The 24,252-nt window shown below is 45.2% G+C and overlaps 1 protein-coding gene across 4 annotated transcripts in view; it reads left to right on the top strand.

The window, feature by feature from the left end:
- The window catches only part of OGFOD3 (2-oxoglutarate and iron dependent oxygenase domain containing 3), a 1,065,090-nt gene that overhangs the window by 29,331 nt on the left and 1,011,507 nt on the right, over window positions 1-24,252 (top strand). For 2 of the 4 annotated variants that reach the window (XM_086930658.1, XM_086930656.1), the window contains exon 2: window positions 2,713-2,757. The exons of the other annotated variants lie outside the window; for them this stretch is intronic. In XM_086930658.1, coding sequence (XP_086786784.1) covers window positions 2,713-2,757 — 45 coding nt within the window. The remainder of the gene's footprint in view (window positions 1-2,712; window positions 2,758-24,252) is intronic. 4 annotated transcript variants of the gene reach the window in all.

Genomic DNA, 24,252 nt, shown 5'->3' on the forward strand with positions numbered 1-24,252 from the left:
ACCACAAACATGGTGTCACAGCCCCTCTTTCATATTACATCTCCTCTTTGTCTACCCCCTACTAGAAGCTTCTGGAAGGGTCTTGGAGGTTCCAGTCCCAATTGGCTCTGGTAGGGGTGTCAATTACTTTGTTTACCAGGCTTCCCTCCTCCTTTGTGAGCCTTGGTCATCAGAAACACCACAGGTGGGCAGAGCCAGCATTGTACAGGGCAGGCACAGATCAATTCAGGGACAGGGGACTTCCCCTCCCACTACACCAATTGCAGATCTTCTATTTAGCTTAGTGCTGACTCACCCTGCGCTCCCTGGAGCCACCCACATCTCACCTGCCCCGGTCACTTCTAGAATCCGACATGCAATACACATCAGGCAGGCACACACATTGCATACAAAAATGCCAACTTCTAAAAGTGGCATTCCTAAAATAGCGATAATAAATCTGCGCACACCATTACGCAGCATTTAACATTTCCATTCCAAACATACCAAACATGAAATACTTATTTTGTTCCATTTAGGAGTTATGCCATGGGGGGAATCCCAATGGTAGCCTAGGGAGGGCAGAGAGCACACACACTTTGCACTTCTAAACAATGCTAAAGTGCCCAGAGTCCTAAAACCACCAACACCATGTCAGAAAAGAAAACTAGGAGGAAGGCAAAAATTCAAGGATGACCCTACATAAAGGGCAAAGCCCAACACGCTGCCTCTAAGATAAGCCTGACTGCTCGTGCCAAGCTACCAAGGGGGTGAGCAAGGGTTATTTTAGGAGTGTAACTCCCTTACCCTGACTAGGAAGATGGGTCCCTTTTTGGACAAAGGCACCTCCCTCTGCCAACTAGAGACCCCAAATTTCTAACAGTTACATTCCAGTAAACCTAATGAAACTTACAAAACAATGTGTGCCTGTTCCCATATAAGCACACACAAAAGGTTGCTTCTAAAAATGCATTATAAAAGGCACTAACGCTAACTAAAAAGAAAAGAAAAAACAAAAAAATCACAACCTCAAAAGAAGAAACTTGAGCAATCATATTAATCTCTGCAAACACGAAAAAAATTCCCACAAACACATAGTGTAATGCGAACCAGTGGAAGAACATTGTAATTGGTAACTGCTCTCGAGGAGGGATAAGCACTAAAGGAGGCATGCCAAATGTATGCCATAAACAAATAGGAATCAAGATTGCAAGAGTGACAGTGGAACCAGCTAATCACAAGCACTTGGGCAGGCTTGAAGCCCATAGAGTGAATACAGCAGGTCTTGAATATAGCACATGCGCGCTGCATCTGCTCGACCTAAAAAGAAAGGTCTCTTGGAGGGAGTTGAGGGGGGGGGGCACTGTGATAGATTGTGACAAGATGTTGCTTCACCAGAAGTGTCTTTAGCTCTTTCCCCTAAGTGGGGAACAATGAAAGCTTCTGGACTTGAAGGAGTTCAAGATCGTTGGGCATCAAAGGAGAAGGTCTAGCATCTTTGGGTCTCTTTTCTGCACTCCTTGTAGTATAGCCTTATTGTACTTCTGCTATTTATCTTGCATGACTTCCCCTCCCACCACCTAAAGAGCTTTATTTAATCTACCAGATAAGGTGGGGAGCAAGCATTTACCACTTTGTAGAGCATGCACCATATGAATATGAATTTAATTCTTTAGAGTTGGTGTAAATCAGTCATACTTTCAGAGACCTTTCATTAGTGTAGGTGCAGTTTTTCAGACACCTCTCAGAACTTTCAAATCAGTTTATAGGCCGTAGCCACAGTAGGAATTTGGAAGGCCGGGTACTTGAATGACTCTTCTGCAGTCTACTTCTACTAAGAAAGGTTTAACTCTGCAGAGCAAGATCACCTGATGACAGGCAATATTTGCTTTCTGTTCTATTTGAGTCCTGAAGCTGAGAGTGGAATAGGAATGGCTTTGTGCTGCCAGGAAAGTGCGATGGAAAGTCTTCCAGCTTGACCTTTGAAAGCCTCTGCTGCATATCTTTTTATCTATTTGCACTGTGAATTTTGTTTTTGTGAGGTTCACTTGCAGGTAGGAATTGGATATCCAGGTTTGGATCGTGATGATACAGTCTTTAGCTGATCAATGTCATGGCCTGGTCAGCCCGACAAGTACAAGTCACATCTGCATATTTGTGGAGGCTGCTGTTCTTGCTGTATCACTCCTGGTGTCTCTGTGTACAGGTTGAAGGCTAGTGGCAAGACTACACAGCATGTGAGGATGTTGAAGGAAATGGGATGGGCTCAGATTTGGATGTGATCACATGGACCAACTGGCCTTTATCCCTTGAATGCCACTGAAACAGCTGCAAGTCTACACTGTCAAAACCCTTTCTCAGATTAGAAGTGTCCACCAAGGCTCAAGGATTGGCAGTGTCAAAGGCTGTGAAATGTTTAGCAGGATTAGAAGTTTGGGTATGTTGCCCGGGATCAGAGCAATGTTGCCAAACACTTAAATGGCATCTGTTTCCAAGCTGCTTTGTGGATTGAATGTGGACTGGTACCTCTAAGAGGATGCCTGTATATTTTTGTTGTTGAATGCCAGACACTGTGTGTTCGTTGGGGACATGGACACCTTAACTCCTATGCGTGTGCGGATATTTCGCCAGCAGTATTTGTTTCTAACTCTTTTAGACCCTGATTTCTCATGATGTTTGCCCCCTTTGATGTATGCCTGCTACACTTAATTCCCCTGCTTCCCTCTCCTGCAGCCGAAGTCTTTTTTCAGTGTCCTCCTTGCCGACCAGATGCCTAAGGTCAGTTACCATCTACTGCTTTGTTTTTGGGATCATCATTCCATTCACAAGGCTCCTTCATTTTCATATTCCTTCACCCCCCCCTCTCTTTTCTCATCTTGTACTTTCATATAGCCTGACAGCAGCATAAAGCACGTTATAAGAAACTTACATAGCACTGCACGTGCCTAGTAGTGTGGGTGCATGGGTGACTGCAAGTCTTGTGGTCTCAGTAAATGGGTGGCTGCAGGTCTCTGTGCATTAAGTCCTGTTGCCTGATGGTCTATGTGCAGAGTATTTTTGTTGGTCTCTTTTTGGATATCTGTAAGTACTTTGCTTTGGCTGCATTTTTGCATGGATGCGTTATGTGTGTCAATGTGCACATGGATGTATACTCTGTGTCTATTTCGGCATGCACAGACAAGTCAAACTCGTTGCCATTAACAAATGCGTGTTGTCTTTAGATTCAGACTCCATTTTTACGTTCTTCTCTACGGTGTTTTAAAATGCTGTCATTGTGTATGTTTTGTTTCGACATTCAGTATTTTCTGAACCCTCTGAACCTCCATCCATGGATTTACTGGGTCTTTCAATGGGGACAAGGCTCATGCCTGTGTCTTTGTCCTTTGAGTGCAATGCCTTCAGGAGCATCAATTTGCAAACAATGCCATTGTAGCAAACACTATTGTTGAGCTGACATCTGGCCTAGATTAGTGCACTTTGGATTTATCTGGAAATAGCATTTGCGCAGAATTAGTGAATGGACATAGTCGCAGTTTGTTTTGTTTTCTCGAGTGTACTTTTAAGATGAATTCCAGCTTGCATGGAAAAAGATAATCCGCTAGCTGGTTCTTATTTTCATCCACATGTCATGTTTATTAGGTTTCAGTGTTCTCATTTGTATGGCTCACCTTGCCTCCCCTTTCCATGTTTTTGGATAATAAGTCCGATGTACACCGAGAACGGTAATTTATATTAACATTTCAGCAACACCTTGATACATACAATAGTAAATATAAACATTGCTGGATTAATTTTGCAATTATTGTAATTATGATCAGCAGGTTTCTTTTTCACAGTCCACTCCTTCCAAAACCTTAAGGAGTCGCTACTTCTTGCCATGAAATTCGTACAGGAACTCAATGAGTCTATAATTGTAGCTCTAGGGCAGTGCACGCCTCTTCCCTTTGAGCTTTGCCAGGAGGCCTGTGAGGATAGCCAGGTCTATGCTAAAGTGTGTCATGACTGATCGCCTGGTTTTGAGTAATTCGAGCAATTCCAGTTTTAGTATTTGGGGGCATCATGACTGAAGAGGTAAATGGCAGGACTGTAGATGCCACTATTTGGTGATTGATTACTGATATCCTGGCCCATTCTGGATCTTTAGATGAATCTACATCTCAGCAATATGCAAGTGGAAGCCACTCTTGCTACGTAGCTAACGTGAGCCAGAGGAATACAAAAAAAAAATGATGGGTGGAATGCTTGAATTCATTTTAGTCACTGGTAATTAATCGTAGCCGCTTCCCAGTCCATCGTTTTGTGCCCACCATGCTGCAACAGATTAGACCTAGCCATATGCAATCACCTCGACCCTGCTGCAGTAGGAACAGTTCAGCCTGAACATGCTAACATGTAGGGCAACAAGACTGACCTCATAAAGGGTTGTTCTGACTGACTTACTTGGGGGGGGGGGGTGGAGGAGGGTCCCAGAAAGAGCTATTGGACCTGTTTGTTGAAAACTGTACTTAATCACCTCCAACCTAAAGGTCAATCACATTTCTTCTCCATTGAAAGTGCACATAAGGAGCTGATGTGCACCAAAACCAGAAGAGCCACTAGTCATGATAATTGCAAGAATATTCAATTTCAGCGACTGTGATGTCATCTTACAGGATGCCAGGAAGCATGGTGAGTTAAGATATGACAGCACCGCCATTAGGGTATATCCAGACTATACTCTGGATGTACAAAAGCAAATATGGTCTCATAGCTGCCAAAGTTTCAGATTGCTTATGTGTGACATTTTCATAATTTCAGTGTAATTATGAGTGACATTCAACGACTACGAATGACACTTTATCGTTAGCAAAATCAAGCAATGAAGATGAGGGAAATATATAAATATAAGATATTACACCCATTTGAGCAAATAGAATCTCTAAGAAGATCTTAAAATTGCTGCAAAGCACCAGAAATAGAAGGGCAACTCTGTGCCTATTCTGTTGGGCCATGAGGTCTACAGGACACAATGGGTCAAGTGTTTTGCAGGAAAATAACAACATCAGGGTGCCACCATCAGCTTTCACATGAGGCCACTGTCTCTTCTGGTCCCGTGGGTCCAGATGAATGTTTATATTTTTAAGTGCCTGGCTGAGAGAAACAAAGAGGGCACACGATTAGCTCACTCTGAGCCAGACGAGGTGACTCTGGTTTATTGTGCAACTTAATGATTCACAATGCAATAGATTCCCAAATGTTTGCGGACCAATAGGTGCAAGTCAGGTTGTATTGCACTGCAGCGGCTGCTACAATTAATTAACTTTGTAATGGTTGGCCTCTGCACACAACAGCGGGCACACATAGCTGAACAGATCTAAGTGACACTGTCTGTGACAGTACTGTACACATTAGGGGTGGCTGTACAGTCAAGTCAGTCAGTACGGCTGTGGAAATGTGCCTTTTAATGGGCACACCGGTGGAGGGGTCACCCTTCTCTGTCCACGGGTCCGTAGACCAGCAAAATATAGATTGGCACTGAAGCTGGAATTCAAATAACACGTTTATTAATCACTCATGAGCGGGACTACGTCCATACAACACCCTCAAGTGTTCTAGGAGGTAGTACATCGAATACATAGACCATGGTGCTTATATACAGACATTGTTGCAGAGTAAGCATGTAGTTACAAATAGAAAGTACAGGCCTACACAGGAATAGTTAGCAACAAACATGGATAGATGGGAGATCACTTAGTCAGATAAGTGGGAGGGGGAACAGAACTGTTTACAACAGCAGAAAATAGTTGACAGTTACATCTTTAACCAGGTGCATTTCAGCAGCTACAGGCCTTTGCTCAGCAAATACATTGCTTTAGCCAAGTACAGAAGGAGTTAACTAAAGCTGATGACTCAAACAGAATAGAAGGGCAAGCAACAGTGAAGACAGAAGAATTACATAGCTAACAAAATGGATGCTACAACCAAAATGGCTTCAGCTTATGGTAACGGAAATTATTACACGTTTTCCACAGACGGCCCTTTTGGCATAAGCTAAGACATTTTCTTCTGCTTCTAAAGGGGTACAATAAATGTTATATATATATATATATATCAATTAACATTATGTTACTGATTTCATGATCTATTGCTAAACGGGAATTTACATTTTGGGCATTTGTTTTAGATGGTAGACAATTAGTACAAGTGGAAATACAGCGGGAACAACAAGAGTTTGAGTTTAAAATATTTGTAAAGCGCACTTTCACCAGCGGTTTCATGGCGCTACAAAAGACAGCTCTCCGGAGTAGGAGTGGGGGGAGCAGAATAGGAAGAGGGGAACAGCAAGTGGTTTAGTTAAAACTTTTGGCAAATAAGTGGGCTTTAAGTTGCTTCCGGAATTGGGGGTACAGAGTTATAGATCTGAGCTCAAGAGGAAGGGAGTTCCACAGGAGTGGGGCAAGGGTTGCAAACTTGGATCCTCCCCATTTCTTTCTCCGAAAGCGGGGGGCTGAAAGCAAGAATTGCAAAGAGGAGCGCAGTTCTCTGGTTGGAACATAGGGAACAATTTCAGATGTTATAAAGGCCAGAGTCGCGGCCAGTCGTGCTTGAAAGGCGATAGAAGCAAGTTTAAACTGGACACGTTCACGGACCGGAAGCCAGTGTAGAGATCTGAGGAGGGGAGTTACATGATGAGATTTCGGAAGATTAAACACCAATCGTGCCGCCTGGTTCTGGATTAATTGCAACCGCCGTAGACTATATGCAGGGATCCCCGCATATAGGGCGTTGCCATAATCCAGGCGGGATATGACCATTGCCAGGATGATCAGTTTCAGGGCATCGAAGGTGAAGAAGCGAGATACCCTGCGGATGGTGCGTAGTGACAGAAAGGAGGAGGACACCACGGAACTGACCTGGGAGTGAAGAGTGAGCTGAGAGTTGAGTTTGATACCTAGAGTTTTGACTGAGGTGGAGGGGACCGGTGGGGAACCTAGGGAGGGGGGCCAGAAGAGTGAGGACCAAGGACTGGAGCAACCACCTGTTAGCACCAGCTCGGTCTTATCTGGGTTAAGTTTCAGGTGGTTGTAGTTCATCCAGTCCTGGATAAAAATCATAATGGACTGGAAGTTGGAGATAGAAGTAGGGGAAGAAGACAGGTTGAAGACAAGTTGAAGGTCGTCAGCATAATTGTATATGCTGACGTCCATTTGTTGTAGTGAAAAGATGAGAGGGGCAATGTAAAGGTTGAACAGGAGGGGTTAGAGGAAGGAACCTTGGGGGAGCCCGCACTGAACTTTTTGGAAGTCCGCAGAGAAGTCTCCCAGGGGAACCGCCTGGGTGCGGTCTCTCAGGAAGGAGGATAGCCATACCAACGCGGAACCTCCGATCCCCGCCCCCTTGACACGGGAAAGTAAGATGGTATGATCAACCGTGTCAAAGGCGGCTGAAAGATCGAGGAGAACCAAGGCCTGGGCCTGGTTGGTATCCATTCCCTCCCTGAGGTTGTCGAGGACCGAGAGAACTACGGACTCCGTAGAGTGTGCGGGGCGGAAACCGGCCTGGCGGGGGGCGAGAATCCCATACTCCTCCACAAAGGTGCTCAGAGACCTGGTGACATGGCGTTCGAGCACCTTCGCCAGGAATGGTAGGAGAGAGATAGGGCGGTAGTTGGCGGGGATCGAAGGATCTGCGCCCGGTTTTTTTAAGATGGGGACAATAACAGCGGTTTTCAGTGGGTTGGCTACAACCCCCTGGGAAAGAGAGCTGTTAAGGAAGTGAAGGGGGGGATCTGGACAGGTTGTATAGATGTGGCGAAGGATGTGTGCCGGGCAAGTGTCCAATGGGGATCCGGATTTGACAAGAGGAATTATTGAGGCCATGGAGTCTTTAGTCAGGGGAGGAAAAGCATCTAGTTGTCCTTTAGGTGGGGGGCACTGGGGGTCAACAAAAGTCGGAGGGGGTGAGGGAATGTTGGCTTTTATGATGGCAATCTTCTCGTTAAAGTAATTATTCAAAGAGTGGCAAAGGTCCTGGGATGGGGAGGGCTTGAGAGATGTCCTATCAGAAAAGGCCAGGTTGTGGACAATTGAGAAGATTTCCCTCGGTTTGTTCTCAGCTGCATGGATCTTTGCGGAAAAGTAGGCCGTTTTTGCAGCCAGGATGGCCTTCTTATATTGAGCAAGGAGAGTGGTAAACTCAGCTCTAAGTAGGGGAGAGTAGTTCTTCCTCCAAGCGCGCTCGGCGCGGCGTACTGCAAGTTTGATGGATTTAAGATCCTCATTGAACCATAAGTTGGCATCTTTCTCCCGTTTAGATGACACTCGCTTCAACGGGGCGATTGAATCGCAGCTAGAGGAGAGCCAATGTTCAATGGCAGCGGCCTGAGAAAGAGAGGACAGGTCTTGTAGGGTGGGGTAGGAGGAAGCTAATAGCGCAGATAAATTCTCCGGGTCCACTCGGCTCCAAGAGCGGAGCCAAACGTTCTTAGGGAGCGGGGGCCTGGTAGGGGGATTGATAAGAAGGGTAAACGAGATCAGATAATAGTCTGACCAAGTGCAAGGCGAGATGGTCAGAGAGTCTATTGGGCAGTTTAAGGACCAAATCTGGTCTAAAGTGTGTCCTTTGACGTGAGTGGGAGAATGAACATGTGATACAAAATTAAGGGATAGGATGTATCTGAGAATTCCCTAGAGGAAGGGCATTCCGCCGGATCTGAAGGCCAAAAGTTAAAATCTCCCAGTAATAAAATGGAGGAGTTATTGACCGTCAGTGTGGAAAGTACCTCCTGAAAATCGGGGAGGAAAGATAGGGGTGATTGAGGGGGTCGGTAAGTGAGGACACAGGTTAGAGGAGGATTGATAGAAGTAGTGCAGATAGCTAGGTACTCTGTTGTGGCAATATCTGGCAGAGGTAGGATTTGAAAGGGGAGGTCGGACCGGGCGATCACTGCTACGCCGCCCCCATTTCTACCGTTGGAACGATCTGCTCGAAGAGCATAGTATGGAGCAGGAAGAGTGGCCAGTAGGGAAGGGAGAGAGTCCTCGCTGAACAAGAGAAGAGAATAGCTATAATTATGAACAAGGCTGATAGTATTTTCAATCCCCATACAGAAAATACGCTCCAGAATCATCCAGCCCAAGTCCATGTTCCTGAATCTTGATATATCTCAGTAGCTATTATTATACAGAAGGTGAATTGTTCAGTGTGAAGACACAACGGCTGGATCCGGTGATACAGCATGCTCCAGTCTATATGGTTTCCATGTGGTCTCTGTCTGGTCGACTACAGAGACATCGACTGCACGTTTTCCCCTACTACCAGCATAGTGATTGAACAATTTCAAATCTTGATGGTAGGTTGGGGGAGCTAAAAACACATGTGGTAGAAGGAAGGCTACGTAACAGGTACCAGAACAGTCTGGAGGTAGGAAGTAGTATGCTTTAGGTCCAGTGTGACTTTATGCAAGGAAGCTGCTTTGGCCTCTCGTAGACATCTGCAACACTGTAGTACAGTTACTGTGACCCACTGGCACATCGCCTGTATTTTGTACACAAAGGAGGCCAGTGGTCATGGCAACCAAGATAACAAGGGGTCCATTTACTTCAGCCGACCTAGAATTTGAATACACATAGTTTGTTGCTGCACTTCCTTTACTATATTGTTTCATTTCTAAAGCAGTTCCTTTTGCTTATGGGTTCCAGTCTGCGTTGGAGTAACAGACTTTGTTCATTAGAGGCATATAGAAGTTTGAACCATGCTGGGCATGAGCCATTGTGAGAGAATGGCAGTGGTGACAATTGGATTACTTTTATGTTCTGATGAGGAGGAATATTGCCACAAACCCAACAGTTAGTAGCATTGCTTAGCTGGTGTGTCTGATGCAACATTTGAAGAAATTAATTGTTTCTCAGATTTTGCCGGTGTCCCAGTTCATGTTGTGGCAAATCAAAATGATGGTGCTTTTTTGCAGCAAGTAATGTAACAGTAATGTTAGGTAAGGAGGCTCCAGGCACTACTTCCTCCACTACCCACAATACAGTAGCGATGATGGCAGCAGTCAAACTCAGACGAAGGATGCAGATTGTACTGCTGTTGCATGTTGTCGCAGTGATCTCCTTCTTCTCAGGCAAGCTCATTTTCATCGGCAAACAACAAAACAGATGGTGCCCCTTGGTTCTGGGCAGGCGTTGGTTTCTTTACTAACATTGAGACGAGTAGTCACTAATAAGCTACCCCCCTTTGTAGTCGGGCTTTAACCACCCAGGACAGTGGCTCAAACAGTCTTTTTCAGGAACAAAGTGAAACTTCTTCCTTGGTAACAGCTGATATCGGGATGTGCCAGGAATCCTGTGGTCCGGGAAGACTTCCTCAGATCCTTCAGGTGAAACATCTTGTCCTTTCTCGGTGACCAGGATGTCGCGATGATCTTCCAATGCAGCTGGGTTCACTAGGTCTTGCAAAACCTTCCGGCAGTGTGTCGCATGGATCCAATTCTTCCGGTTCGTCACTCGAACGGCAGTGCTGGTAGCTGCAGCACTTGTTCAGGGCCTCGCCATCTCGGTGTTACGGAGCTGGCTCTCTGGGAGGGCTTTATGATGATGTCACCAGGGCGCAAGCAGTGGCCCTCACCTTGAGACCTGTCTGGAAGAGTCTCCCGAACCTGTTTATAAATAGAAGACAAACTGTCAGTCAACTGAGACAAATAATCATTCATCAATACATAGGGTACGTCATGTATAGGGCGTGGCTTAGGAATCCCCCAAATATTTATTGGCCTTCCAAAAACTACCTCATACGGTGTGTTATCGATCTAATGCTAAAGGCAGTGAATCAGGCCATTTCAAAGATGTGGAAGCCTGTATCTTAGCCAATTTCAATTTGAGGGTAGAGTTGTAATGTTCCACTAGTCCTGCTGATTGTGGGTGAAAAGCAGCATGAAACTTCGCTTGATTACCAACCCTTTCATGCGATACTCAACAACTTGCCCAATAAAATGGGGTCCGTTGTCACTCCACAAAACTCGACAAATGCCGAATCTGGGAAAGAACTCCTTTAGGAGCACCTTTGCTGTAGTAAGAGCTGTATTATCTTTTGTAGCTTATGCTTCCACCCATTTACTAAAGGCACAAACCACTACCAGAACATATTTCATATTATTACAGCATTCAAGCTGGTTATAGTCCATTTGCAGGACCTCAAAAGGTGTAGTAGGTATTGCAAACCCTCCTGTTGGAGTTTGTGTTCCCTTTCCATGATTATGCTGGAGACAGATCAGACAGGTTGGACAATTTTCTTAGCCATACCGACAATCTCTGGATGATCCCAAACTTGCATAAGTTGCTTTGCTAAGGAGGATGCTCCAACATGTTGCTTCAACATGTGCCGGCCCATGTGCCATATGAATCATAGGGTGTAAATAGGCTGTGGGTAACTTCCATTATGTAATTTCTTTGTTCCTCCAACAGCACTCATCATCCAATGCTTCCTCCTTAGACCATTAGTTTAATTCATCAACAGAGGCAGATTGTTGCATGTCCAGGACTTCTTGCCTGGCATCATGCCAACGTTCAGCCTGTGATTTAACTACATACATAGATGGGGTACTTCGCTGCATTGCAGTCTCCCGAGCTGTGTAATCGGCAAAGGCATTGCCTGCTCCTATTTTATCAGTCTCTTTCTTGTGTGTGCTACATTTACAATTGCCACTTTCTTAAGATGGGTCAAGTCAGTAAGGAGATTATGTACTAATTCCCCATGCACTATTTGTGTCCCATGTGAAGTGAGAAAGCCTATTTCTTTCCAAAGCTTTCCAAAGCTATGTACCACGCCAAAGGCGTATAAGCTATCAGTGTAAATGTTAACAAGCAAATCTGTATTAAGCTCACATGCTCTTGTCATTGCTATCAATTCGGCTGCTTGAGCTGACTTCTGTTGGATACGAGCTGTCTCGACTACTGTCTGAAGTGTTGTGATTGTATATGCAACAGATGCAGTGCCATCAGGCAACTTCAGGCAAGACCCATCAACCCACAATTCTTCATCAATGTTAGAAAGAGGTGTATCTTGTAGGTCAACACAACCCTTTGTTTGTTCTTCAGTAAGGGATATACAGTCATGTAACTCTTGTGACTGAGACTGAGTAGCTGAAAGTGGCAATAATGTAGCAGGATTCAGAGTCAAACATCTTTTCAACATGATATGAGGGGTCAAAAGTGTTATTTCATATCCTGTCAAACGGACACTAGTCAGATGCTGTGTTTTTTCGTTTGATTTAGCAAGTCATCGACTGAATGAGGTACTAACACAAACAATCTATGTGACAAGACTATTCCCTCACTCTTACGTATGGATACAGCAGCTGCCACTCAAAAACAACCAGGCAATGTGCGGGCAACTGGATCAAGGACAGCTGAGAAATATGCACAAATATGTTGTTTATCACTGTGTGTCTGTGTTAAAACCGAGAAGGCACAACCTTCCCTCTCGTGTACATAGAGTGTGAAAGCTTTAGTATAGTCTGGAGTTCCTAATACTGGTGCAGAACAAAGAGCTTGACGTAGCTGTTGGAAGGCATTCTGACATTCTGACATTCAGTAGTCCACGGCAGAGGTATCGGAGTGTCTTTAGTCAAAAGGGCCAACCAGGGTTTAATAATGTACGAAAAGCTAGGGATCCACTGCCTACAGAAAGATGTAAGGCCAATCAATGCACAGACGTCCTTCTGAGCACGGGGCACAGGAGTGTCTAAAATGGTCTGAATGCGATCTGGTGTGAGTGCACGTCTCTCCTTAGACAGGAGGTGACCTAAATAGGTAACCTTCTTTTATTTTTCTTCATTCTTTATCACACATGAGACAGTTACAATGTCAACAACTTCTTATGCCTCAGATATGCCCATCCAAGCCTTTTTCAGGGCACGTGAAGAAACGTATAACATTCTTAGATGCAACTCTTATAATACCCAATGCATTTCGGGCTGTAGTTAGCCCTTCTTCAGGGATTTGCTACAAATAAAAGAAAAATACAATTAAACTCTGACCTCAAACTGCTCAAGTTCCTGTATGCACTTATAGCTATGAACAAATCTATGCCATGCTTTTAAACCGACTCTAAGGCTGCGCTTTCCCTCTAAACATACAAGGTGAAAAATCTGTGCTCAAAATACAATTCGCCCGAGATATATTCCAAATCCAAACTAACCCTCTTCCACTGCACAGCTCTACAATTATGCCCCTCTCGACTATTGGCACTTCACCCTAAACATTTTAGCCCTCAGTTCACAACCAACTCCTCACATACCTCCGTTGCATCTCCCTCCGTATTTCCTTTCTCTTCCAATTTCCTTGGTGAAAAGGTGTTATCAACTGTTCGTCATTTCCCCTACATTTAAATCAGATGCTGTGGACCCACCTCACCTGATTAACCAATCCTGCCTTGCCACCTTCACATGTGATCTTGAATGACGTCATGTCCCATAATGCACAACATCAGACATACCATGTTACATGTATTACTGGAGGTTGTATGTTTGTCTGTTATTGTGCATTACTAGATTACATGATCTGTGCAATAGTTTACATCATATGGGTGGGCGGGGTATTCTAAACAAAGGGTCGATCTCGGAGAAAAATTGGAGGCTTTACTGTCAGCTGGTCCGTTTTCACTTGGTATGTCTGAGCAGGTTCCCTAGCCGCATCTGTTTCTTCTAAATGCACCCAACTATCACCATATGTTACATTTTCATCAATTTTCTGAATTGTTCTCCCCATATCAGGGGGCAAAATAAGTCCAAATAACATATCAATATCTGGCAGGGTCATAGTGCAGGACCTAATGGCTCCTTCCACTTCTTCATAGAAAGGGGCAGGATTTTTTCGTGGAACAAGCAAATCGGCTTTAAGAGTCATAATGTCTGCTCTACTCCATGGAGTATAGACCCAATTATAAACAAAATATCCCTTTGCATCATCTGAATCTTTATCAGCACTTGTTCCCGCACCCTTCGGAGGCACATACAGAGGCGCAGCTTCACGCATCGGTTTTATAATAACCATAGTATCACTAGGGTCATTGTCTGTCCCCAAAACGTCTTCTTTTTGCACTGGGGTCCGAACTGTTTGTGCAGTTGTAACTTTAACCGCTGATTTTGGCTCTGCTTTTAACCGTAGTGTTTTACAAAAAGGGGGTGGTGATGAACAGAGTGTCTGAGTTAAACAGACCACTCTTACCCAGTCCAAAGATCAGGGCTTGATCCATCACCGTTATTTATCTCACTGCCCCATCCCAGCTCAGAACCTGGCTATATGCAAATCAGTCTGTCCCTGGCCCAGTGCATCATGGGAACAGGGCAGACTAAACTACCAAGCCAATTCTTCACCAGAAAGGAGACAAGCTACCGGGGACCGGTTTCTGGCATTTCAGCCTTCTTCGGCCCGGCTTGCTTGAATCCTGATGGAGCAGTGAGAAAGGGACTCATGTCTGAGTATACCCTGCCACACCTATAGTGGCCAAAAACGATTTACAAAAAGGGGGTGGTGATGAACAGAGTGTCTGAGTTAAACAGACCACTCTTACCCAGTCCAAAGATCAGGGCTTGATCCATCACCGTTATTTATCTCACTGCCCCATCCCAGCTCAGAACCTGGCTATATGCAAATCAGTCTGTCCCTGGCCCAGTGCATCATGGGAACAGGGCAGACTAAACTACCAAGCCAATTCTTCACCAGAAAGGAGACAAGCTACCGGGGACCGGTTTCTGGCATTTCAGCCTTCTTCGGCCCGGCTTGCTTGAATCCTGATGGAGCAGTGAGAAAGGGACTCATGTCTGAGTATACCCTGCCACACCTATAGTGGCCAAAAACGATTTACAAAAAGGGGGTGGTGATGAACAGAGTGTCTGAGTTAAACAGACCACTCTTACCCAGTCCAAAGATCAGGGCTTGATCCATCACCGTTATTTATCTCACTGCCCCATCCCAGCTCAGAACCTGGCTATATGCAAATCAGTCTGTCCCTGGCCCAGTGCATCATGGGAACAGGGCAGACTAAACTACCAAGCCAATTCTTCACCAGAAAGGAGACAAGCTACCGGGGACCGGTTTCTGGCATTTCAGCCTTCTACGGCCCGGCTTGCTTGAATCCTGATGGAGCAGTGAGAAAGGGACTCATGTCTGAGTATACCCTGCCACACCTATAGTGGCCAAAAACGATTTACAAAAAGGGGGTGGTGATGAACAGAGTGTCTGAGTTAAACAGACCACTCTTACCCAGTCCAAAGATCAGGGCTTGATCCATCACCGTTATTTATCTCACTGCCCCATCCCAGCTCAGAACCTGGCTATATGCAAATCAGTCTGTCCCTGGCCCAGTGCATCATGGGAACAGGGCAGACTAAACTACCAAGCCAATTCTTCACCAGAAAGGAGACAAGCTACCGGGGACCGGTTTCTGGCATTTCAGCCTTCTTCGGCCCGGCTTGCTTGAATCCTGATGGAGCAGTGAGAAAGGGACTCATGTCTGAGTATACCCTGCCACACCTATAGTGGCCAAAAACGATTTACAAAAAGGGGGTGGTGATGAACAGAGTGTCTGAGTTAAACAGACCACTCTTACCCAGTCCAAAGATCAGGGCTTGATCCATCACCGTTATTTATCTCACTGCCCCATCCCAGCTCAGAACCTGGCTATATGCAAATCAGTCTGTCCCTGGCCCAGTGCATCATGGGAACAGGGCAGACTAAACTACCAAGCCAATTCTTCACCAGAAAGGAGACAAGCTACCGGGGACCGGTTTCTGGCATTTCAGCCTTCTTCGGCCCGGCTTGCTTGAATCCTGATGGAGCAGTGAGAAAGGGACTCATGTCTGAGTATACCCTGCCACACCTATAGTGGCCAAAAACGATTTACAAAAAGGGGGTGGTGATGAAGAGACTCTGTCCCTCACCACCCCTTGTTGTAAATATTTTTGTCCACCCTAAGCGTGGAAGGGTATACTCAGATGTGAGTCCCTTGCTCATTGCACCATCAGGATTCAAGCAAGCCGGGCCGAAGAGGCTGAAATGCCAGAAACCGGTCCCCGGTAGCTTGTTTCCTTCCCAGTGTAAGAATTGGCTTTTGTAGTTTGGTTTGCCCTGTTCCCATCATGCACTGGGACAGGAACAGACTAATTTGCATACAGCCAGGTTCTGAAACTGGGATGGTGCAGTGAGCTAAAAAACGGTGTTGGATCTAGCCCTGATCTCTTGACTGGGTGAGAGTATTCTGTTTAATTCAGAGACTCTGTCCCTCACCACCCCTTGTTGTAAATATTTTTGTCCACCCTAAGCGTGGAAGGGTATACTCAGATGTGAGTCCCTTGCTCATTGCACCATCAGGATTCAAGCAAGCCGGGCCGAAGAGGCTGAAATGCCAGAAACCGGTCCCCGGTAGCTTGTTTCCTTCCCAGTGTAAGAATTGGCTTTTGTAGTTTGGTTTGCCCTGTTCCCATCATGCACTGGGACAGGAACAGACTAATTTGCATACAGCCAGGTTCTGAAACTGGGATGGTGCAGTGAGCTAAAAAACGGTGTTGGATCTAGCCCTGATCTCTTGACTGGGTGAGAGTATTCTGTTTAATTCAGAGACTCTGTCCCTCACCACCCCTTGTTGTAAATATTTTTGTCCACCCTAAGCGTGGAAGGGTATACTCAGATGTGAGTCCCTTGCTCATTGCACCATCAGGATTCAAGCAAGCCGGGCCGAAGAGGCTGAAATGCCAGAAACCGGTCCCCGGTAGCTTGTTTCCTTCCCAGTGTAAGAATTGGCTTTTGTAGTTTGGTTTGCCCTGTTCCCATCATGCACTGGGACAGGAACAGACTAATTTGCATACAGCCAGGTTCTGAAACTGGGATGGTGCAGTGAGCTAAAAAACGGTGTTGGATCTAGCCCTGATCTCTTGACTGGGTGAGAGTATTCTGTTTAATTCAGAGACTCTGTCCCTCACCACCCCTTGTTGTAAATATTTAACCGTAGTGTATCATGTCTTAATTTAACTACTCACCTAATTAGATCAGATATATTTGACAAAAGGAAAGTTCCATCACTTAATTCAATTCAATTCAGGATTCTTTATTCGATGATTAAAAATCACCATAAAAGCACAAACATACAGTTTTTTTAAAAAGACAATTAAATTAGCATATGAATCCCAGTATTAATACAGTCAAAGTCACTAAATATAAAATTACATTTGTAAACATTAAAACCTATCGCTAAAATCTTACAGTCCCCCCGCCCCCCGGTTGCCCTTAATCGAACCGCCACTTTGATGAAATTAATAATACAACACAGTGTGAGAGGGTCAGTCACTTGTTGTAGATAGACCAAGACCTCTTGGGCACATTTCATATTAGCTTGTTTTAGAATATCAACCGAGAATCTACGCCTAGGTATTGAATAAATGGAACATAACAATACAAAATGAAGGGAATCCTGGAGAGACCTATTGTCGTAGCCGCAGGTTCCCTTCTGCTCAATTGTAGTTGAAAACCCTAGTGTTGACGCCAATAAATACGGTAGTAAATTGAGCCTAAAACGGCACATTAAAAACCTGTCCTGAGCATTGCGCATCAGGTATAGATATGGCCACATTCCCTCTGTGATCTTAACAAGGTTATAAGCACACACCGTGGTTTTAGCCCTTTCTAACTCTATTCTCCGTGTAACTTTGTGTGCCAAGAACGCTTTTTTTACAATCATTTTATGCTGGGGGATAATCACTGCCGGGTCAACAAAGAGATTCCCGAAGCCCAGGGTTTCTAGTGCGGTCTTAACATAACTGAGCCACGGGATTCGCATCCATTTGTCTCTGCCCAGGCAGTCATTCAGGATTTCCCTGCTTAAGGTCGCCTCTGGATTAACCCAGATTTTTAGCCAAGCTAAAATTGGCCTGACCTTCACCAGATCTTCAAGATAGGGTATCCCTAACTCCCTGTGTGCAATTACTGCAGCTAGACTTTGTGGAACTTTCAGGATGGATCGTTAATGTTTGTTCTCCTCCAGTTGCAGTTGGCAAATATTCACAAAGCCCCATACCTCTGCCCCATAAATGACTTTGGAACAACACATAGAGTTATACAGGTTCAACACCTGTTCAGGGCACCATCTCCCCAACCTACGCCCGTAACCTGCAATTGCGCCATTAGTAACATTCATTTTACTGCAACGTTCCTCCACCAAACAATTAAATTTTAATGACCCGTCAAATAGTAAGCCTAAATACGAAAATGATTTAACTTTCTCTATTTTATGGCTCCCTATCATGAAGGTACATTTAGTGCAGGGTTTATTGCCAGCTGACAACACGTAGGATTTACCCAAATTAACAGACAGGTCTTATGAGTCCATGAAAGATACAAAACCATCAATTAAAATCTGTAGACTCTTTGGTGTACGTGCGAGGAGGACCGCATCATCTGCGTAAAGTAACACAGGAATATGACGCGACCCTACTCGTGGGCAATCAGATCCCAACTGTAGGAGGTACTGCTCCAAGTTATTAATGTAAAGTAAGAATAAAAAAGGCGCCAAGATACATCCTTGGCGTACCCCGCTTCTACAAGGGAATGAGTTTGTGCGTCCGCCCTCCATGTTGTACCTAACTTGTGCTGAAGTACTACTATGCAGCTCTCTTAAAATATTGATACGGCCGACCTCTATCCCCATTCTGGTCATCATGTCCCAAAGCTTGTCCCTATTTACATGATCAAAGGCGGCTGCCAAATCCATGAACCCCATATATATTCATTACTAGCTTTGGTATATTTTACTGCCAGCATATAGAGGTTCAAGCATTGGTCGCTCGTGGACCGGCCCATCCTAAAACCGTACTGATTATCTGAGATAATATTGTTTGCCTCTGTCCACTCAGTCAACCGGTTTAGTATCCCCCTGCCCATAATTTTGGCAGATACATCGATCCGTGAGATCGGTCGATAACACTGGGTGTCGTCCCTGTTGCCCTTTTTGAAAATAGGGACAATAATAGCTGTTGACCAAGAGGGCGGCAAACCACAGCAAATTGCTGTGTTTATAACCCTAGTCATTATAGGAGCCCACAATTCCACAGAGCTTAGGAACAAATCTGGCGGGATACCCTCTGGGCCAGGGGCTTTATTTTTAGTCAGACCCTCAATCCCGACCTTGATTTCCTTAATTGAGAAAACTACGGGCTGGCCCTGGTCAACATTCCCTACCTGTTCGTCAAATGTTCCCACTTCGTGATTATATAGACCCCTGTAATGAGTCATCCACATGTCAGGCGTGATGTTTGTTCCTATTTCAGGGGCTTTGTCATCCTGGAATGTAGGTCTATTAATAATCCTCCAGAATTCTGACATATCCCTCTTTTCCCCCGCCTCTCTTAGATCTGCACATCCTTCTGATTGTAGAGCTAATTTCCTCCTACTCAGCTCGCTCTTGTATTTTTTCCTGCATAAGGCAACTTGTAGGGCGTCCCTTGGCCTCTTTTTTATGCCATTTTTAAGCTCTCTCAGGGCCTTGGAACAATCTCGATCAAACCAGCGCGGATAAGAGCAAGTTCTTTTTTCCGGGACGCTAGTTTTTAGCAGACCATCTACCAAACCGGCAATCTGACCAAATGCTAGAAGTAGCTGCGGCCCTTCTACTGTCATATCTAAACACGCCTTAATAGCTGATTTCCCACTCTCCATCAAGGATCTATAAAACCTTTCTCCGTCTATTTTGGAACACCTAAGGCGTCTGCCCTGATCGTGACCCTCTCAATTATCGCACCGGGCTTCCTCCCTCCGGGGCAGACCCGAGAAAATACATCTAGTACTAGGGGGTTATGATCACTTAACGGGTTCCAATCGATCCCGACTCTAGTGATTCTATTTTTGAAAACCCTAGAAGCTAAAATGTAATCAATATATGAGGAACATCCTCTACCCTTGTTAAGTTGGTGGGAGGGTACCATCCTGCAGTATATCCACCATATCAATAGTATGAACCAGGTCATGGGTATGCAAGAGTTTGGTTAAAGCATGACCTTCCACTGAGTGCTCAAAATGAGCCCCGTTATCTACTGGACAGCGCGTCCAGGCCACATATATTGGGAAGAGAGCCGGACAGAGGTGACAGTTAAGGTCCCCCATGACCAGAATGTTTTGAGCATGGGTCCCCATTCCCCCAACAATATCCTGGCACAATTTGAACTCCAATTCAGTGCATTACAGCCTCCACCTGCTACATTATTATAAACTTTAAACATGGTCGGTTTTAACCCTTTACCATTGAACTTTACCTCTTGAATGTCATGTGAGTTACAGTTTAAGGTCGACCATGTGCCCTGGAGGTTCAGATCTACATATAAAGACAATCCTCCTATAGCCCTACCTGATCTGGATTTCTTAGCGGGGACAAAAAAACATTTATACCCTTGGATATGAAGGGAGCTATTGTCAACCATCCATGTTTCTTGAAAGCAAATTATGTGGAACCTGCTTATATATTGGCGCCATTCTTTATTTTTAAATTTGGATGCCAAACCGGCTATATTCCAGGACACTATTCTAACCACATCGTAATTTGTCTCCCCTGTTTTACCTCCTATTCCTGTGCCTTGTGCGGATTCAGTTTGCCTGTCATCCCCAGCCCCGGGGTCAGTCACTGTGTCCTGAGAACATGTATGCTTTGGGTGGGGGACATATGCATTACCATTTTAGGTTGGTTCTATAATCATTGGAGACACCTTTTGTAAACCAACAGCATCATCATCTGCTGTGCCCCCAGAAAGGAGTCAGTCAACTCCCTCCATGCCCGGTTAAAGCCGCGTAGCGGTTATAAACGGGCATGGAGCGATCAACCTGTTGGTGAAAGAGCGGCCTGGGGCGACCTTCCTGATTTTGAAATGGGGGCCCAAAACCAGCGTTCTGATGTCGAATTAGGGGCCCAATATGATTGCTCTGATAATGAAGCGGGAGCCTAAAATTGAGTAAGTCAAATCACGTACAGTGATTGGATTACTGCCATTTTGAGGGAGCCAATTTACGATATGTCTGACTGCTCTGTCATCTCTGACGTTTATTATAATGATGTCACCCATTATATCCTTTGTTCTTTGTCCCAACCAGGGGAGACGCCTGACATGAAGAATTTCGCCATTTATGTTTAGTGGTAGTGGACAATTCTGTCTAAGCCAAAATATAACTTTATTTTTCAGCTGATGCTGATCTTCTCTACTACCCTCATCTAAAACTGGCACTCCTGTAAGAACCACCACAAACGGAACTGCTTCCGGAGGCAGTTCTACTCTGTGCCTCTTAGGTGGAAATACTCTAGCAGTGTTTTCGTGGCCATTAGGTGTGTGGGCATTTCCTGGGAAATTCGATATTCCACCTTCCTGTGCCTCCTTTTCTTTATTTTTGGTATTTAACCCTGCTGTTTTGGGGGCAATGGTTTCGGAGGTTTTGGTTTAGCCAAAGTAGTAGTTTTTGTTCCTTTTTGTGCGATGGAAGTTGGGGGTAGTACAGGGATTGGGGGCGCTGGTATTGACTTTGATAAGTACTTGATTGCCCCTTTAATTTTCCCGATAGCCTGTTCTAAATCCCCCAGTTGATGGGCTATTCTTTTCAGCCTCTCTACTAATGGCAATGTGAGTGATCTCATTAATTGTTCGATACTACCCATTAGATCAGTGCTGGATAAGTCTTTTGTTGGGAGGTGTGACGGAATAACTATTGGAGGTGTTGTAAGTGCGTTAGGTGAAGAGCTTTTGGAGTACCCAGAGTTAGTATGAGTAATCTTGTTTTTCTGTAGAGCACTCCCCCTCTTTCTCCTTTTTTTTGGTGGTGGGCCTTGGGCTCGGGGGGGGTTTTAAGAATTTCCTTGGATTTAAGGACTGGGTCTACTCGTAGTGATGGAGTATCCGGCAGGACTTCTACCTCTGGTGTCAAGTTACAGTGAGAAGCTGAGTCATTTATGATCGAGTCATTGGTTACAACTAGTGGAGGGGTTATATCTTGCAGGAGTAGCGGGATACGATCATTAAAAGAAGCCTCACAGCCCTCGCTTTCACAATGAGTAATGGAAAGTGGTGAAATCGCTAGCTGTAGCGGGCCCAGAGAGGAACGCTTGTTCTTGATAAGTTCAATAGAGCGACGTCTCTCAGCCCGTCGCTCTGCGAGAGCGAGTTCCTGTGGTAGCCCTGATAACATAGTTGTCAAGTGTACCTCGATTAGCTCCTCCTCCCAATAAAGACCTGTCCTTAAGGAGAGACGACATCATGATGGTCAGTAATCACTGTAGGGGCCTATTTAAACCACACTAACAAAGATATCTCAAGCAGGTCAATGAATATACACTTTTAACAGCCAAGTTGAATTCTTTGGAAGAACCAGCCTACTACAATGTTATTATTATTATTATTATTATTATGTTTCTTATATAGCGCCTGAATCGACCCCCGAAGGGGTATCTCCGCGCTTGCCTTGGGAACCCGTCCTGGTTTTTCCCTGTGAGATAGCCCCTACAGGGCATCCCCAAGGTGAAAGCCAGGCATCCCGCCGCGGGGGGGCCGTTGTGGAGATTAAGCAAGCTTAATGCCCAGAGTTGCAGAGTGTGAACCCATGATTAGGTCAGGCACCGAAGCGAGAATTATCGAGTCCATGGACATTTGAGCTCAAGACCCTGCCGCGTCGGGAATTGAACCCTGGTCCCGGGTCTGACCTCTGCTTCAGGGTCTGCCTGCTCTAACCAGTGAGCCACACTTCTCCAAATGTTACGCGAAGAGTCTTTGTCATGGATTGTTTGTCGATAAGGGGGGGTCCAGCCAAGTCTCCTACGGTCTCTGAGGGCCTCAGAGGGCCCGCCCTCTGCCTGGGCTTAGCCCGGCCCTTAACCGCGCGCGGGCCCGCGTCGAGGGACTCTCTGTGCTTTATCGCGCCTCCGGGCGCAGAGATGACGTTGCAGACTGCTGGGGAGCCTGGGTAATGTAGTTTTCCCGGTCCCTCCTCGGCGGCCTGCAGGATGCGGTGGCGAGGTGCCAGGGGCGAAGCAGGACAGGCAGGGAGCAGAAACTCCAGCTGAGCAATGAGTCCGGTGACCGTAAGGCGGGTCAGTAAGTCAAAGCAGGTTCCACCGCTCTGCCGGGGCTCTCTGTGCTTTATCGCGCCTCCGGGCGCAGAGATGACGTTGCAGGCTGCTGGGGAGCCTGGGTAATGTAGTTTTCCCGGTCCCTCCTCGGCGGCCTGCAGGATTCGGCGGCGAGGGGCCAGGGGCGAAGCAGGACAGGCAGGGAGCAGAAATTCCAGCTGAGCAATGGGTCCGGTGACCGTAAGGCGGGTCAGTAAGTCAATGGAGGTTCCCCATCACTTAATTATTTATAATCAAAATTAATATCCTTGGGCTCTAAGTTTTTAGAAACTTTTCTAAAACCAAGTATTACTTCCCAGATAAACTGCTCTAAATCTTTCCACTGCTGTACCATTGCTACCAGATCTGGAGCAGAAGTAGTCGCACAAGGTTCTTTGCGTGCAGTGGATCTAATATTTCGTCAATAGTCAAAGTGGAGCGAGTCTGCACCCCATCTGGCTTATATATGTCTTTATCGTCTGAAGAAAGATGTTATTCATCGGAAAAATCATCCTCAGGGGCAGAAGGAAACTTATATGGGGCGGAGGTCGATCTAACAAGATGGAATCATCCTGAGGTTTATTAAGTAGGTGATAAATGGGGTGCCTAATAGGGTACTGGCCAGTTACCTCTAAACAACACTCCCTTTTCTCTTTTTCCTTTATTACCTTCATCTCTTTATTTTTTAATTCCAACGCTTTCTGATATATTGTTTTACGCTGTTCTTTTTCTGCTGTAGCTTCTTCTTTCCTCGCTCTCTCTTGCACTTCTTTCTCCCACATTCGTACATAATCAAACATATCTTGTCAACTTTTTCTCTTGAAAAAATACTGCTCTAAATATTGAATCTTTTTAAAGTCAAATGACCCATTCACAGGCCATCATAAATCAGGATCCTTTTTTGTATATTTGTCCTACAGTTTACTATACATTATGGAAGAAATACCGTATTTAATGTACATATGCCTATTAGGTGTCCCTCTGGGGGAGCCGGCTGACTTCTGTCTAAATCCATTTTGGTACCTCCAAGACAGCAATATAGCCTGCTGGAAACAGGCATGCTACCAAATTTTTGTAAAATATTACTGTTCCAAAATATTCCAAAGTAGAGAAAAATCTCCACATTACCTGCCTTTATCTTTTGCAAAAAATTAATCAAACAAA

The sequence above is a fragment of the Lissotriton vulgaris genome, chromosome 7, assembly GCF_964263255.1.
Source record: "Lissotriton vulgaris chromosome 7, aLisVul1.2, whole genome shotgun sequence".
Lineage (NCBI taxonomy): Eukaryota > Metazoa > Chordata > Amphibia > Caudata > Salamandridae > Lissotriton > Lissotriton vulgaris.